This window comes from Elephas maximus, chromosome 2, assembly GCF_024166365.1.
Source record: "Elephas maximus indicus isolate mEleMax1 chromosome 2, mEleMax1 primary haplotype, whole genome shotgun sequence".
In the NCBI taxonomy this organism is placed as follows: Eukaryota; Metazoa; Chordata; class Mammalia; order Proboscidea; family Elephantidae; genus Elephas; species Elephas maximus.
This window is the reverse complement of record NC_064820.1, coordinates 129,161,372-129,179,816: the sequence shown is the minus strand read 5'-3', so window position 1 is coordinate 129,179,816 and position 18,445 is coordinate 129,161,372. Positions and strand designations below refer to the sequence as shown.

Here is an 18,445-nt window from a genome sequence, read left to right as displayed (position 1 = left end):
TTGTACAACCATCACCAATGTACCTTTATTTCTGAAAGATATTTTTCCTGGGTATACAAATCTAGGGAGATTTTTATTATTATTTCAGTACTTTAGATATACTGTTCCAGTGACTTCTTGCTTGTATTACTTCTGATAAGAAATTTGCTGTCACCCTTATCTTTTGTTTCTCTGTACAAAACATGCCTTTTCTTCTCAGGCTGCTTTTAAGATTTTCTCTGTGTCCTTGGTTGTAAGCAATTTATTATATTCCCTAATATAATTTTCTTCATGTTTCTTTTGTTTGGGATTCACTGATCTTAGATTTCTCAGTATAGATTTATAGTATTCATGAAATGTAGAAAATTACTGACCATTATTTCCCTAATTTTTTTTTCTGCCATCCACTTGTTTGTTAACTGCAGTCACATGTATTAAGTTTGGAATTGTCAAAAATGATCTTCTGTATTTTTAACCTTTTTTTTCCCCTCTGTGCTTCATTTTGAAGAGTTACTATTGCTTTGTCTCTCAGGTTCACTAATCTTTTCATCTATAATGTCTCATCTGCTGTTAATCCCATCTGTCATGAATTGTGTCCCCCCAAAATATGTGTATCAACTTGGCTAGGCCATGATTCCCAGTATTGAGTGACTGTCTACCATTTTGTCATCTCAAGTGATTTTCCTGTGCGTTGTAAATCCTACCTCTATGACATAGGGTCGCTACGAGTCAGAACTGACTCAACGGCAACGGGTTATAATATTAATGAGGTGGGACAGGCGGCAGTTGTGTTAGTGAGGCAGGGCTCAATCTACAAGATTGGATTGAGTCTTGGACCAATCTCTTCTGAGATATAAAAGAGAGAAGTGAGCAGAGAGACAGGGGAGACTCATACCACCAAGAAGGCAGTGCCTAGAACAGAGCGTGTCCTTTGGACCCGGGCTTCCCATGTGGAGAAGCTCCTAGTCCAGGGGAAGATTGATAACAAGGACCTTCCTCCAGAGCTGGCAGAGAAAGCCTTCCCCTGGGGCTGATGCCCTGAATTTGGACTTCTAACCTACTAGGCTGTGAGAGAATAAACTTCTATTTGTTAAAGCCATCCACTTGTGGCATTTCTGTTATTGCAGCACTAGATGACTAAGACACGAAGTATTTTTCATCTCAGACATTGTAATTTTCATCTCCCGAAGTTCTATCTGGATTCCATATCTCTACTCACATTTTCAAACTTTCTTCTAACTTTTGGAACATATGGCATATCCTTATAACTGTCATAATCTCCTGGTCTGTGAATTCTAACTTCTGTATTGGGTCTGGGTTGATTTTGAATCATATTTCTTATTACGATGATCAGACTTTCCTGATTCATCACAGGAAATTTTTGATTAGTAATATCTGACTAGATGCCCTATATTGTGAGTTTTACTGTGCTGAATGCTGGGTTTTTTGTTTTTAAATATCGTTGAACTTTGTTCTTGGATATTAAATCTTTTTGGTTGTTACTTTTAAGATTTTTTTAGCCAGGACCAGACCAATGTTTAGTCTGTGGCTAATTATTCCTTACTAGTAAGACAGGGCCACTTTCTAAAGCACTCTACTCAATGTCCCACAGATTATGAGGTTTTCTAGTCTCATTTGTGGGAAAGGCAGTATTTATGGGCTTGCATGTTTTCTGAGTATTGTTCCCTCTAATCCTTTTGAGTAGTTCTCCAGCCTCACACACACGTGATCCATACTCTGCTGAAAACCTGAGATGCAACATTTGGAGAGTTCCAAAGTTGTCACTCTATATACAGCTCTCTGTGGTACTGTCCTGAGAATTCTAGCCACTTGATCTCTCTGGAATCTGAGCTCTACCTCCTCAATTTAGGGCTTTGCCTAAGTTCTTTCTCCCTGCATCATGGTCTGGAAACTCTCACAAAGCAACAATATGGGGAAATCAAAAGGCTCACATTGTTTATCTTCTCTCAGAAATCCATGCCTTTTGTTGCCTGATGTCTAATATCCTGAAATACCATTGTCTCGTATATTTTGTCCTGTTTATTTTCAGTTCTTTTCAGGCAAGGGAGTTAATCCAGTTCCAGTTACTACATCTTGGCTGGAAATGGAAGTCTCAATTTTCTTTTAAGTATTATGAATTTTGAGTAAATATTTTAGAGAATAATACACACAAAGGAACTCCAGGTATATTAATTCTGAGGCATAATCTGAAATTTATATACCAAAAGGATTCTCTAGGGCAGGTAAGAACAAAATACTAAAGGCAAGCCCTCCCTTTCATTCAATTGGCATCAAGTACCCTGTTATCATTACTCATACTGAACAACTGCCAGGTATAGTTGTAAAGAGTGGAACTGTATTATTTTTGCAACGGTAAACTTCAGAATATAGTCTGTGTTACGTTTCACTTAAAGTGTGGTTAAGTGCATGGGTTCTGAGGTTATTCTACCTGTGTTCAAATCCTAGCTTCTCTAATTATTAGCTGAGTGAACAAGTTGCTTTATCTCCCTGTACCTCAGCTTTCTCGTTCTGGTATTAAAGAAAAGAAAGAAACCATACCTTAGGGTTGTTATCAGCATTCATTCCTCTAAAACATTTATATTAAATGTTCAATAAATGCTACTTATTTTCTTAAATATTACAGAATTTCCACTTCAAATTTATACTAATAACGTAATTTATGTAGAAATAAATCACAATCTCAGTGAAAACATGATATAAACTTAATATATCTATGGCTATTATCTAGTTGATATAACCAGTTCTCCCAAATGGTCTCTCTGCCTTCAATCTTTCCATCCTCCATTCCATCTTGTTTATCTCCCCAGGTTAACTTTTATAGAGGATTACTTTCAAGTACAGAAGTTTTTCATACTTCCTCTTCCCAGTGCCTAACAAATAGAGGACAGTCTCTTGACCCTGGTGTTTCAGATTTTATATATTAGGTCCAAGCCTATTTTTGCAGCCTCATCCCCTATTCTTCCATTTCACTAACCGTGTGGTGCAGCTATGTGGGATGAATAAGCTTCCATGAACATAAAAGAACCTTTAATATTTCTATACTCCTTTCATCCTATTTCTTCTACTTGGAATCCCTATGTTTACACAGATACATATATAGGGTGTATATAGTGTGTCTTCCACATGCTGCACCTTGTGGAGTTAGCAAACACAGGGCAATACAAGATAAAAAGAAAAATCTGCTCTCAAGGGGCTAACAGCCAAGTAAATCAGCAATCATAACATAATGATAAAAAGTGCTATTAGAGTGGACTGAAATATATGACCAAAACCAAAAACCAAACCCACTGCTGTCGAGTCGATTCCAACTCATAGCGACGACGCTATAGGACAGAGTAGAACTGCCCCCATAGAGTTTCCAAGGAATACCTGGAACCACTTAACCACTAAACCACTACACCACCAGGGTTTCTGGAATATATGACAGGTAAGACTAAAGAAGACAGTGCCTTGCTTTCGCAAGAAAAGTGAAGTAGGGGCTCAGGGGGGCAGTGGTCAAGGAAAGCTTTACAGAGAACTGACCTCTGGACTGGATTTCAAAGACATCTCTGATCTTGGGTGAAGTAAACTCTGTCTCTCTCTATACACATATACATACATACATTAAACTAAGACCAAAACCTGCTGCCGTCAAGTGGAGTCCAACTCATAGCGGCCCTATAGGACAGAGTAGAACTGCCCACAGAGTTTCCAAGGAACCTGATGGATTCAAACTGCTGACCTTTTCGTTAGCAGACATAGCTCTTAACCACTACACCACCAGGATTTCCTTATAAATGCTTAGAACAATGCCCTGTGCATAGGGAAGGTGAAGATTAAAATACACTGGTATTTACAGTAGAAACATACCAAAACAATGTAAGAAGAGTCTAAAAAGTCAATCACATAACATGAAAGGTAACATTATTTAGAGGATAATGTAATAATGCGTACTTCTCACTTGATCAGTATTGACACAAAAAGTAAAACTTCCACTGCTCACAACTAATGCAACCTGAACTGAGGTAGTCCCAGTGATCCTGAGACAATCTCTTCCTCACCCATCAAGACACTGACTTTGCCCAACCTATCATCATATCTTGGCTTTATTTTTTGTTTTTTTATAATTTGAGTTTATTGAGCATTTACTATATGCCAAGCACTGGCTAGGCACTCTTTCTCATTTAATTCTCATAATACAAATGTGAACTTTTCTTAATATATGCTATTTATTCCAAGTCCTTCCACTTTTAATAAAAGCAGCATTAACTTTTCTTTATATAGATATAAATCTTTCACAAATCCTTTTTTCTCCATTCAAGATTCCATTTTTTGATATTCCATTTTGAATAGCAATCAGCCTTTTTGGTAACTGGGGATCCCAGTTAAAAAGAGATTATTATTCATCATCGTTATTTACTGAGTGTCAGGTATTGGGTTGTACCATTTAATCCTCAAAAAAATACGTCAAAGTTGACATAAATAGCACCTATTATATACATAGGGAAATCACCGGGTAGTGCAGACAGTTAATGCACTTGGCCGCTAACAAAAAGGCTGCAGATTCAAATGTACCCAGAAACGTCTCAGAAGAAAGACCTAGTGATTTAATTCCAAAAAAATCAGCCATTGAAAATCCTATGGAATACAGTTCGACTCTGACAAACAGGGGGTCTCCATGAGTGGGAATCAACTGAACAACTGGTTTAGTTAGTTATTATATTACACATGCAGAAACAGATCAGAGAGATCAACCAAGGTTACAGAGCTCTTTATTATTAAGCTTTGAGTTTGCCTATACCATACGTTCCCAAAAACTACAATTAACAGTGGATGCCTACCATGTGCCAGGCACTCTGGCTATTATGTGTGAGGTGCTTACTACAGTATTGCTTTGAATATTCCCAACAACTCTGTGAGGTAATTAGAGGTTCACAATATTTTACCTGAAACTCCGGAGCCAGATGTTATTGAAGAACTTGTAATTTTTCAGATTTTTAAAATATATGTTGTATATTATATAATTGCCCATATACATTTTATTAATTACTTTGGACTTAATCCCATATTATAACATTTCATACCATATATATATTTTTTAATTTGGTAGTTTTGCCCATTTTCCTCTAAAGTCTTCCAAAATGGATGTTGAAAAAATATATAGAAAAATATTTATAGAGTTACACAAATATAAAATATTTTAACATTTTAATTTTATATTGCAGGTTTCCCTGCCTCTAGGTAGATAAGCCAAAAACAAAGAAACACACAAATAAAGGCACTTAGAGTGAGAACAAAAGAAAATACTCAATCCTTGAATTCACAGAAGAATAAAACATCAAAGAGGGACAAAATCATGATCTGGCCAAAACATTCCATTTCATTCTACAGATCTAAACAGCAGAGGTTTAAACCAAGGGCCAAGAAGTAAGAGATCTGGCCTCTCCAAGATCAAATCAATCAATCAGTTTATTTTCTCCCAAGCCCAAACCCTCCCTTTATACAACAAAACCATCTCTGCTCCTAGCCTTCGCATTACATCTCCCTTTTCCTATCATCCTTCATTTTTATCCCCTTTTTTTCCTCTTCCTTTCCACTGTCTGCTTTTTTCTCTCATTTTTCTCTCCCTCGTGTTCTTAATGGTACTCAAGATAAGGATGTCATCTGAGCTAGTTCCAAAATGTTAAGTTCCCACGGATCTTTTTGTATTTCTCTGATGCCCATTTAAGGTTAAGTTTAGCTTACAGAGTGCAAGGTTATAAAATGTTCCTAACGGCCTCACAAGTACAGAAATGTGTGTGTGTGTGTGTGTGTGTGTGTGTGTGTGTGTGTGGGCGCACGTGAGTTTGACATCTGTGGTTGGTAACATTCTCTCTGTTCCCTGTAATTTCATTCTCACTAAACCTGCATGTTTATTCAGTTCAGTAATGGTGGTAATTAATTACAGAGCTTAAAAAATGTTAGTGTAAGATTCAATCTCAATAGACATAGAATATCAATATAGGAATCAGTCGGATACTGTTTTGTGCCACTATAATGAGTTATAACTTTTTCATCCTGATTAACTGACAGAAGGCGTTTGCAATTCTCCATTAATCAGGGAGCATTTCTGAGCACTCATATAAAATGTTTCAACTCCTATTATATATTTACTGTATTATATTTCATCTTAAAGTAGATAAATAGTTCTGTTCCTTAAATTTAAAAAATCGCTTCTCATCCACAGGGAGTCTATATTAATTTTCTTTCTAACTCACCTTCAAAGTACTGAGCCTAATAATTACTAAGCTCTGAACAAATACTGGAAGAATAAATAGTAAAGATTTATAAATATATTTACTTTAGTTATTACATTCCTGTATATTTTAACTTGTGATTAACAAGTTAAAAAGAAATAAAATCTCAAAAGGACTGGGGGCGAGGGGAACTACAAATCATACTTATTAAAAAAACACACATTATTTAAAAAAACAAGATCATACATGATCTTGGAATGGGGAAGGACTTCTGAAACAATATCAAAGGAATAAATAATAAAAAGACTGATAGATTTGACTATATACTACTGAAAATATCCATAGGCAGGAATCACCATGAACAAAATTACAAGGCAAACTAATGAATTACTAAGAAAATATAGCCTTATGTATATCAAATAAGCAACTCTTACCTTTAATATGTAAGGAGTGCTTAAAAATCAGTAAGGAAACCACAAAAACCAACTTAAAAAGAATACAAATGAAGAGACAAAAAGAAAGGCCAAAAGCTAATAAAGGGGGAAAAGATTAAACTTCACAAGTAAACATACAATTGCAATTTAAAGCAATTACTTTTTTCCCCAAGCGAATGAAAAGGATTTCAAAATGTCTAAAAACCGTACACTGACAAGGGCAGAAAGAAACTTACACTCTTATTCACTAAGAGCTGGTGCAGAAACTGGTAAAGCTTTTCTGGAGTAGAATAGACGGCATCTCAAAAGATTCCAGTTTCACATACCAAATGACTGTGGATAACACTGCGAAGAAAGGGAATTCCAGAACACTTAATTGTGCTCATGAGGAACCTTTACATAGATCAAGAGGCAGTTGTTGCGACAGAACAAGGGGATACCGAGTGGTTTAAAGTCAGGAAAGGTGTGCGTCAAGGCAGTAGTCTTTCACCATACCTATTCAATCTGTATGCTGAGAAAATAATCCTAGAAGCTGGACTATATGAAGAACAGGGCATTAGGATTGGAGGAAGACTCATTAACAACCTGTGTTATACAGATGACACAACCTTGCTTGCTGAAAGTGAAGAGGACTTGAAGCACTTACTAATGAAGATCAAAGACCACAGCCTTCAGTATGGATTACATCTCAACATAAAGAAAACAAAAATCCTCACAACTGGACCAGTGAGGAACATCATGATAAACAGAGAAAAGATAGAAGTTGTCAAGGATTGCATTTTACTTGGATCCACAATCAACAGCCATGGAAGCACCAGTCAAGAAATCAAAAGATACACTGCATTGGGTAAATCTGCAAAGGACCTCTTTAAAGTGTTGAAAAGCAAAGATGTCTCCCTGAAAACTAAGGTGTGCCTGACCCAAGCCATTGTATTTTCAATCACATCATATGCATGTGAAAACTGGACAATGAATAAGGAAGACCGAAGAAGAGTTGAAGCCTTTGAATTGTGGTGTTGGCAAAGAATATTGAATACACCATGGACTGCCAAAAGAACAAACAAATCTGTCTTGGAAGAAGTGCTGCCAGAATGGTCCTTAGAAGCAAGGATGCAAGACTGCGTCTTACATACTTTGGACATGTAGTCAGGAGGGATCAGTCCCTGGAGAAGGACATCATGCTTGGCAGAGTACAGGGTCAGCGGAAAAGAGGTGGATTGACACAGTGACTGCGACAATGAGCTCAAGCATAACAATGCTTTTAAGGATGGCGCAGGACTGGGCAGCGTTTCATTCCGTTGTGCGTAGGGTCGTTATGAGTCAGAACCGACTCGACGGCACCTAACAACAACAACAACAACTTACACTTCCAGGATATATTCAAAGAATATTATCAAGGATACAGATTTATTTACAAAGATGGTTATCACATCATTGCTAAAATACATATAAATAAAAGAAGAAGAAAACCTGGAAATGATTTAAACTGTCAAGTAATAGGAAATGTAATTATGGCAGGTAGCTATAACACAGTAATTGTGTTTAAGGTCTGGAATAAGATTGTTTGATATTCTACTCATCTCTCCACTGCCCAATGCCACCACAGGATTGTTGCAGACCAAGTTTCCCCACCTGGGCTATTGTAAAGAATGTAGATGGCCAGCCCTCATTATTGTAAGACATCGATGCAGTGCAACTATTACAATAGGTAACATACTTAATAATACAAAGAGAAGCAGGCTATAAGTGTACTATGACAGCAGTGGGTATGTAACAGAACAGTAGTTTCCAGTAAGATTGTAAAGAGGCCATTCTTTGTATGTAATAGAAAAAACAACTCGAAGTATATCCTCTAAAATGTTATAAATAATTAATCCTAAGAGGAAGAATTATGAATAATTATATTTTCTTCTTTTATTCTGTTTAATTTTCTATAATAAGCATGTATTACCTGTTAAATAAGAAAACTCACATGTATTACCTGTTAAATAAGAAAAATCACAATGCATTGTATACAGAATGCATAATACCAGCGTGTTCTTCTCAACACACTCCCCTGCATTCCTGGTCACACTATTAATTTGCAATGTTACTTTGAATGTTCGTAGATTATACAAACCCATCCTGCATACTTTACAATAGATTCCAAACCCATACACTTAACGTTGATTCACAAGTATATCAGTTATTTCTCAACAAACGAGTCTGGTCTATATAATCCTCCAAACAGGAAAACACTAATTTGCCCATTTTCGCTCCTTTTCTCAAAGGATCTGAATAGAGTCTGGGTAGGTTAGTGGCTGATACACTTACCTCACCTCCTGAAATCTGGGTGAGTGAACAAAAGTTCATAGAATAACTTAAGAGCCTACAATTTGACTTCAAGTTGCCATCATACATACTTGATTGGCCCACTGCAGTTGACTCCATCATCAGGCTCCCATAGAATTAGACAATGGGACTTGATTTGCATTAGTTAAATGTCCAGTTTGGGCAACAGCCAGGACCCTAATGATGAACCACTGCCTCACAGTAGGGGGAGTGGGCACCCTGTGATTGGAGGTATTCAAGCAGAGGCACTGCATTAGAAATTGGATGTTTTTATGAAAATTCTCATAGGTAATATCAACTCATTTGCATTTTACACGAAGGCTTGGAAGTTTAGATTTTATAAACCCTAACATTTGCAACTTGATCTCATAATTTTCTCACTGTAGTGACAGATTAACAAAAGGAATTTCTCGTAAAACCAGCATCAGTAGATAAAAGAAAATAGTTCTCTAAGTCTCCTTTTTAAAGTACTATTCACTGAAAGATATACATTTAAGGACATGCCTTGAGGCATAGTTATTGTTATTAGTTGCCATTGAGTTGACTTCTGACTCATGGTGACCCCAAATGTGCAGAGTAGAACCACTCCAGAGGGTTTTCAAGGTTGCAACCTTTCAGAAGCAGATGGCCAGGGCTGTCTTCTGATGCGTTTCTGGGTGGGTTCAAATCACTAACCTTTCAGCTGGTAGTCTAGCACTTAATCATTTGTACCACCCAGGGACTCCCATTAAGCATAACTGTATTTGGATTTTTTTTTCAGATTTATGCATTTTCTTTGGGAAGTGAGGTTTATACGATAAAAACAATCTGTAATAGTAATTTAAGCATGACTTAAAAAGGTCTGAAGCACTGGTGGCACAATGGTTAAGAGTTTGGCTGCAAACCAAAAGGTTGGCAGTTTGAATCTACTAGTCGCTTCTTGGAAACCCTATGGGGTAGTTCTACTCTGTCCTATACAGTTGCTATGAGTCAGAATCAAGTGAACAGCAACAGGTTTGTTTTTTGTTGTTGATAGTCTTTTTTTTTTTTTTTTGAAGGCCTAGGATGTATTTCTAATAGATGATCCTTACGTAAGCTAGAAGAAAAACTGAATTTACAAAATAAGATTTCGGTAATCATTTTAGCCAAAGAAATTCAAACAGGAACTTCAGGCACTCCACATTTCTTTAATCATTATATTTTTTTTTCCCGAAATCCCTTAGGTAAATTAACTTCTTGTCCCTTCCTCACAAAGTTTCTATTGATAAATATTAACGTGTATTTTCAGTGTTATGGGAAAAAAAGCACCAAGCCTTGATAAATAATCGTATTTCTATTTATTCTCAGGTGTGTATTAAGTGAAATACTTACCTTTTTTTAAATGTCATCTGTTTGGAGTGAGAGGCAAAAAGAATCGTGTATCTTCATGTGCTTTGGACACAGCTGAGCTGTCTGCATTTATAATCAGTATGTGGCCACACAAGAATCCCCTTTTGATGCTACGTATAAAAGGTCATCGTACATATCAGCAAGAGTGAGAAGAGAACTCCAAAGAGATTCAGCTTACCCAGCACCAGGACACAAATTAAATACCATAATCATACCAGTCATTAGTTACCACTTAAGTCTCTGTCTCCAGTCCGGAAACCAGTCTGCCAGAAGCTCAGATAGCTGGAAAAGCAGCCATGTTTATCATACAACTGATCCCAAGAGGCCAATTTCAAGGAAAATTATATGTGTTCCACATTAAGGAGGAAAAATATCCCTAATTTTAGAAAGGTCTCTCTTTTTTTCTTAAGAGAACAAAGAACACATATTTTGAAACACAGTAATTAAAAAAAAAACACAAACTTTAAATTTTTAACATAAAAGATTTATTCCTCTTCTATCTATGTAGACACATTTCCTGAGCAAAAAAAATTTAGTAGCATTAGCTATTATTGATTTAAAAAAATTAACTGAGGATATCACCTAAAAATGTTAAAGTTCATGGTTGAAATGCAAACACAGAAATTACTACCTTCTTCTTTGAAAGAAATGAAGTTTTAGAACTTTAATTCAAAGGGCAGTAGTGAAAATGATTTTTTTTTTTCGTTTTCTACAATCTTCTCCCAGGGTCCTTAGCAGCTAATTTTTTAAAAATTAATTTATTTATTGTGCTTTAAGTGAAAGTTTACAAATCAAGTCAGCCCCTCATACAAAAAGCTATACAAACCTTGCTATGTACTCCTAGCTGCTCTCCCCTAATGAGACAGCACACTCCTCCTCTCCACCTATATTCCCCATGTCCATTCAACCAGCTCCTGTCCCCTCTTCCTTCTCATCTCACCTCCTGACAGGAGTTGCCCACATAGTCTCATGTGTCTACTTGAGCCAAGAGGCTCACTCCTCATCAGTATCATTATTTATCTTATAGTCCAGTCCAATCCCTGTCTAGAGAGTTGGCTTCAGGAATGGTTCCAATCTTGGACTAACAAAGGGTCCAGGGACCATACCCCCAGGGTCCCTCCAGTCTCAGTCAGACCATTAAGGCTGGTCTTTTTACTAGAATTTGAGGTCTGCAACCCACTGTTCTCCTGCTCCGTCAGGGATTCCCTGTTGCATTCCCTGTCAGGGCAGTGATTGGTGGTAGCCGGGCACCATCTAGTTCTTGTGAAAACGGTTTTTTAGGAACAAACTCACATTTTAAAAATATGCTTAAGACCAATTCGTTAACCAATTAATTTTGTAATTTCTTCTGAAAACATTCTACTGTATATGTAAGTCTTTATTGGATTCCCATGAATTTGGTAAGGACTAACAAAATTCAATGAATGAATAACTGTTGAACAACAATGATGTAATGCCTGGAAGCCTCTGAGCTGAAACTACCCTCTTTTCTCTGCCAATTAGGAACTGAACTTGCAGTCAGCTTCAGGATACAACAGCTACAAAGTTTACATAACTTCCAGAAAAATGAACATCGTCTCCACCAATTATGATTATGTATGAAAACTTAACTATTTTATAACCTATGGTATTTAAATAAACTTAATGTTATCTAGAAAATTTGTGTTATCCTACTCTCAACAACTTATCCTTTTTTTTAATGCTATCATAATTTTTCTTCCCAAAACAAAAGCATCTGGTAAAGACATTTAAATTCATCCCAAGTGTAACTATAAACTCTGTCATGTGTGGAATGTACTTCAGTCCCAAGAAATCTCAATTACCTTAGAAATAATATAAATATCTTGATGTACATGTTCAGACAAGAGTATGTTAAAAGGCTGTGTAGATCTTACTTTCAAGCCTCAGATAATTCTAATCTCTCAGTTTCGTCTCAAGATTTAATCTGAATACCAAGGATTTTTACCAAAGAAGTTTTTGTCAGAGTAATGACTATAATTTTTAAAATATAAGGTTTCTTTGCAACTCCACGTCCCTATACATAAATAATCACCACTTCTTATTGTAATATGTCACTGACATATTTTCATATACTCTAGAGTTTCACAACGAAGTGCAATAAAACTTTAAAATGCTATGACAATACCTAGAAAGAAACATTAGGAATATAATTATGTATGATGATGTAATTTTTTTTTTAAATATTCCATTGTGGTATAAACATATAACAAAATTTTTGCCATTTTAACCATTTTTAAATGTACAAGTGTTAATTACATGCATCATACTGTGCCACCATCACCACTATCTATTTACAAAAGTATAATGTTATTTTTACTCTTATAGTTCGGTGTAAAGTAAGTTTTTTTTTTAAAGTAAGTTATTTATCACGTTCCTAAAGTTTAACTCCTTTGATGTATCACGCCACACATTTGGTACTAGGACATTATTAACAATTGACTTAGAACATCAACACTGGAGATTTTCAGCCATCTACGGCCGGTGAGTTTAACTGCTGTTCAAATTATGGTAAATTGGTTTCATACTGACCTAACTAATCAACCTGGATAAAGTGACAACGTTAGACTACCTACCCAGCATCTATTTCCTCAACCCTTTTCTCCTGCCCAAGAGAACCTCTACTTTATTCAGATACTTAATCCTCACTTCCATGTGGCTTTGGGGAGTCTCCCCACCTTCTCCTGATCCCAGGGCTGATTCTGATAAGTCCACCTTAAACATATTAATGCCATCTCCCTGGTCATGCATTGGTTCAGACACTCAAGCTTAGGCCAATCAGCATACGAGTATCTCTGGAGGCTGTCACTGGTCTATGGCTAGGGTAGAAGTTTTCTCTGTATGTAGGTAAATGCGGAAGCATGTGGCCTCAGTTACTGCCAACAGCCATCTTACAACCGTAACCAACCCTAGGTTAAGGCAAAACAAACACACAAAGGTTGGCATGGTCTGGAGAAATGCTATGCTGTAAAAGGGTTAAAGTGCTCAGCACATCCTACCTGGAATCCACTGGGTTCTGGGCTTTTTGTAACGGGAGATGATACACTTCCTTATTGGTTAGGGCAATTTAAATCAGATTTTATGGATTGTGCAACCAAAGACACACTCAACAGGGACTCCCAGTTTGAATTATTACAATCTGACATCAATTGCTCACTCAAAATTATATGATAGTCAGTCCCAGAGTTGGCTTCTTGAACTGAGGTCATTCTAGTGGAAAAAATTGAGACCCTGCTGCTGCTATTAGTTATGTCTCAGAATCTCACCTTCATATTACAGACATAATCAAAGAAAAAGGACAGTATTTTTTCAGTAGAAGCAATTTCATTGAATAACAAAAAGTATACATTTTTACAATAAAAATCTTCTCCAAGCTGAGTTTCTCATTTCTCTTGTCTTACCTCTTTCACACTGTGGGCCAGTGAATCCATACACACAAGCACAGCGGTTGGGTCCAATACAACGTCCACCATTCTGACATCCATTTTCACAGACAGCTGCACGTAAACATAGCAAGAAGCTCGTTATATAGGCAGACTCTGAGTACAACACAGTTGTGTAGAGATGCTGCCAATGAAAAGTCTTACATTAAATTACATCTCTAAAACACAAGCTCGTCATCGCCATAAGTTTAGTTCACATCATGCATGTAACAGATTTTTTTTTTTTTTGTAATTTTTACTGTGCTTTAAGTGAAAAAATATGGAACACTTCACAAATCTGCATGTCATCCTCGTGCAAGGGCCAGGCTAATCTTCTCTGTACAGTTCCAATTTTAGTATATGTGCTGCCGAAGGAAACCGTAAGCAGATATATTTAAGTGTATGCTGAGACCAGGGCTTCGAACTGGTTCATTCCAGTTTAAATCCCTGCTGAGAATTTGCGTTTCCACCCCAGATGTACTGAATCAGAGTCTACATTCTAACAAGACCCCCAAGTGATTCTTACATACAATAAATGTTGAGAACCAGCGCCCTACTAGTCGTTCTCAGAATTGGTCCCTAACCAGCAGCATTAGCATCACCTGGGAACCTGTCAGAAGTATAAATTCTCAGCTGAGGTTTGAACCAAACGAACCTATTGAAAGCCCTGGTTGAGACAGAAGTCTATACAATTCATTCAAATCACTTCATTAAGTAAGTACTCGGTAATTTTTTTTTTTAAATGAGAATCACAAGGATCAGCTGGCTCTGATGGTCATTTAGTCAGACTATAACCATTCAATCCTCCATTTCGGTTCTACTAACGCTGTAATCTACCCATAGAAAAGAAAATGAATATGAGGTAGTGAAGAAAAATGGAAGCAGAGTCTAGGAAGCAGGGATAGAGGGTGAATAAAAAGAAGGACAAGATGTGATATGGAAAAAATAGAGGACACGGCAATAAAGGGAAGAAGCAAAAGTCAGAGGCAAAAATGAAGCCAGGGAAAAAAAGGTAAAACAGGAAAGGGCAACATGAAAAGCTGGGGTGTGGGACACCATCCACTTCAGCAATAAAATACCAAGAGAAAAATCTAATCTCTACATGCAAGTTATAGAAGGAAAAAACAGAAAACCTCATTCTGTCAATACAATAATACTTTCATATAAAATTAACCCACAATCCAAATTTTTCAACTAATGATGACAAACACATGCAGCACACACTCCCTTGCACCGTTTTTATTTGTGACCCAAGAGACCAGGAGTTGGGTTGGGTTGTGGCGAGGGCCCAGCGGGAGCCCGCGAGCCGGATCCAAAGCTGAGCGGCTCCCCCTCCAGACTGCACCACGTGCAGTGTAACTCAGCTCAGCAGCCATGCCCACAGCAAGAAAGTTTCCTTCTACAGGATCATTCTTTAGAAGCCCTGAAAAATAAGTACTAACAGCAGCTGAACTCAAGAATTGTATCTTCTCTAAGAGAAAATATTCATAAGAGTTTGTCTCCCAACTCACCAGCCTGAATAGAAACACTCTGTCCTCACAAATGAAGGAGAGGATGATAAAGTATTCTATCACCTGTGCCCAAAAATTGGAGCACAGTGACATTAACTTAAATTTAAAAAAAGGAAGTTAGGGGGAAAATATATTTATGTACACTTCAAGTGAGGTACATACTAAGTACTGGAAGCCCAGTAAATACAATGATATGCAGAAAACGTGCAGATGCAATACTGCTGCTATTCCCTTGCCAGGAATATTGGAACCCCACTGATGCAGTGGTTAAAACCTCGGCTGCTAACAACAAAGGTTAGCAGTTTGAATCCACTAGCCGCTCCTTGGAAACCCTATGGGGCAGTTCTAGTCTATCCTACAGGGTCACTATGAGCGGGAATTGACTCCACAGCAGCCGCTTTGTTTTCGTCTTGTCTGACCTAGCATCACCCAAAATGAATGCAGTCATTTCTGTTCTGCTGATAGAAGCAAGAACAAAATGCATTTGGGAACAGAAAGTATCTTTCATCTAAAGCATTACCACGCCAGTGGCCTTTGTCATCACTTTGATCAAAGGCAGGAGGATTCTGTGTGCCTCTGCACAAGTACAGCTCTCTAAGAACGACGCCTTTCTGTTCCTTCACCTGTCCCAAGCCGAGTCTTGGACAGAGCAGTGTGGGTCACAGGTTCTATGGAGCACTTGAAATATGTAGTGGGCAGCAAATTAGACAAATAACCATGGAGGATAAAACAAAGGGAATAAAGATCAGAAGGAACATGAGAAAGATGGGGGCGGACAGGAATGTGGCAGAAAACAAAAACCTGCCAATGAACTCTGAATAGTGTGTAATTCTGCACAGTCACCAGGATTTGAAAAGTTCAACTGTTAAAAAAGATACACTGCAAAAAGGTTAACATTAATTTAATGTAATTAAAATGTGAGCAGCATTCTTTAGTACTATCAAGCTGTATGAATTTAAAAGTGAAGTCATTTCTTCAGATGGATCCTCTCACTTTAACTATAATTAGTCTTTAACATGTGTAGGGCGAAAACATTAGGTCACTGACTGTGATACTCAGGGTCTATCGATTGGTAAGCAGAGGAAAGGCTGCTTTCAGGGTTTTCCAAAATAAAGTTTCCAAATCCCAGGTAGGAAAGAGCTGGATAAACCTTGGGCTTCTCCTGGAAAGAGCTCATCCATTTCAGAGGAAACCACATCTTTCAAGAAGCAGGTGATCTCTGTAATTCACTGCATGTCTAGCTCAAGCCCCTACCACCGCTTCAAGACAACCATCCACCACCATTAACTAAACAAATCCACACTGCTGTTCACTTGGGGCACACAACATGGTGTTTTCAATATGCACGTGAGAAGCAGCTTGAGCAAAAGTATCCCTTGCAATGACTTGATGTGCACTCACGTTTGAATCCACTTTGTGTTCTTTGTCCATAGCATGTTCATATGCATGAGGCAACTTTCACCAGTCAGGCAGGCCTCTCAAACCTCACCGTCACTAACTGTCCTTTTCTCATGCTTCCCTGTGGCTATGCAAAATGAATTTCATGAATACATTTTATTTTTTATCACACCATTCTGAATATTCAAATTTGGTGAAAAATCTGCCGAGCCATTTTCATGTGATGTGGTAATAAGACAGTGAATTTAATGATATTTATATAAATGATATAATTAAACAGACACAGTTAATTAAAATCACAACTCTTGTCATTTACTCTAAAGTTGTCACTTCCTTTCTCAATTAAATGAATCTCAACATTACATGTTATTCCTTCCGGAGGACTCCAGACACACATTAGATGCACACTTCAATTATTTATCACATTGTACAGACCAGCAGTTTTCAAAGTGTGCTCAGGGACCCACAAGGTCAAAGCTATTTTCATAATAAGTCTAAGATGCTATTTGTCTTTGTCACTCTGACTCTCTCAAAAGTATACACTGGAGTTTCCCAGAGGCTATAGGACAAATCCACAATTACCTAAAAGAGCTATTAAAATACTCCTCCCCTTCCAACTATGTAACTGTGTGAGACCAAATTTTCTTCATACACTGTAACCAAAACAACGTATTACAAGAGATTGAATGAAGAAGCAGCTATGAGAATCCAGCTGTCTTCTGCTAAGCCAGAGAGTAAAGAGATTTTCAAAATGTAAAGTAATCCCTCTCTTCTATTTTTTTTTTTTTTTGCTTGGAAAATATAGTTATTGTTCATAAAAATATTTAGGTTAACATGAGTTACTGTTACTTTTAAATGAATTAATACATATTACTAAAATCTGTTTTAATTTCTAACACTGTAAATAGAGATACATACAAACTAAAGATCTCTGGGATCCTCAGTTTTAAAAACTATGAAGGGTCCTGCCAGTAAAAAGATTGAGACTGGCTGATACAGACATCTGCTTATATTCCTTTCACGTGAGAGTGAGCGCTTGCAGGGCAGACAGAGAATTTGTGTGGGTTTGTATCCCTATCATCCGTTCTTGATGTAGCGTGAGTACTAGAAAAAAACTCTATCCAAATTTCACAACATTTTTTTCCCATTACTTTGGGAGGCAGGATCATGCAATGAACACACAATGGGCTCTGAGGTCCCCATCGCCTCCTTGCCACATCATCTTTCTGATTCTGTTTCCCCATAGGAGTTTGATTATTAAATAAAATGTGGCATATAGCAAAGTGCACAGTGGTTGCACATTATAAGGTGCTGTATAAACCTTAATTCCCTTCCTCTCTTTTACTACAGCATATTTGTATGGAAAACAAGACTTGCTTTATAAAATCCAAAGTTTACAATAAAGAGCAAAAGCAAAAGAAGCAGGAAATACAAATAAAGTGGACTAACAGAAATTTCCTTCTTTTGAATGAGTTAACAATGAAAGTTATTCTACAAAATAATATTTTTGTAATAAAACATTATGGAGGCAGAAATTTATATTTCAACTGGATCTGGGAAGAAACTCAAGTATGTCTACGATTTCCATCAGGGAAAGAATGCTGACCACCCAGCAGGAAAAAAAATGCTCACACCTGGTATGAGAAATCCAGGCAAAGGCAGGGGAGAAAAAGCCATGCCACAGAGAGCAACGTGAGCTGGTTTCTTAGCTGCCTACCTCAATCTAGGAATGTGTACCCTGTCTCACG

At 37.2% G+C, this 18,445-nt stretch overlaps 1 protein-coding gene and 1 non-coding gene across 2 annotated transcripts in view; both read right to left on the bottom strand.

Annotated features, from left to right (window-relative positions):
• Positions 1-18,445, bottom strand: part of FBN2 (fibrillin 2) — a 292,288-nt gene that overhangs the window by 257,447 nt on the left and 16,396 nt on the right. Inside the window, exon 5 of the mRNA XM_049873163.1 lies at positions 13,768-13,863. Within this exon, the coding sequence (XP_049729120.1) occupies positions 13,768-13,863 (96 nt within the window). The remainder of the gene's footprint in view (positions 1-13,767; positions 13,864-18,445) is intronic.
• On the bottom strand, positions 14,063-14,167 carry LOC126070782 (U6 spliceosomal RNA). The gene has a single exon (XR_007516302.1). It is a non-coding gene; the product is annotated as a U6 spliceosomal RNA (small nuclear RNA).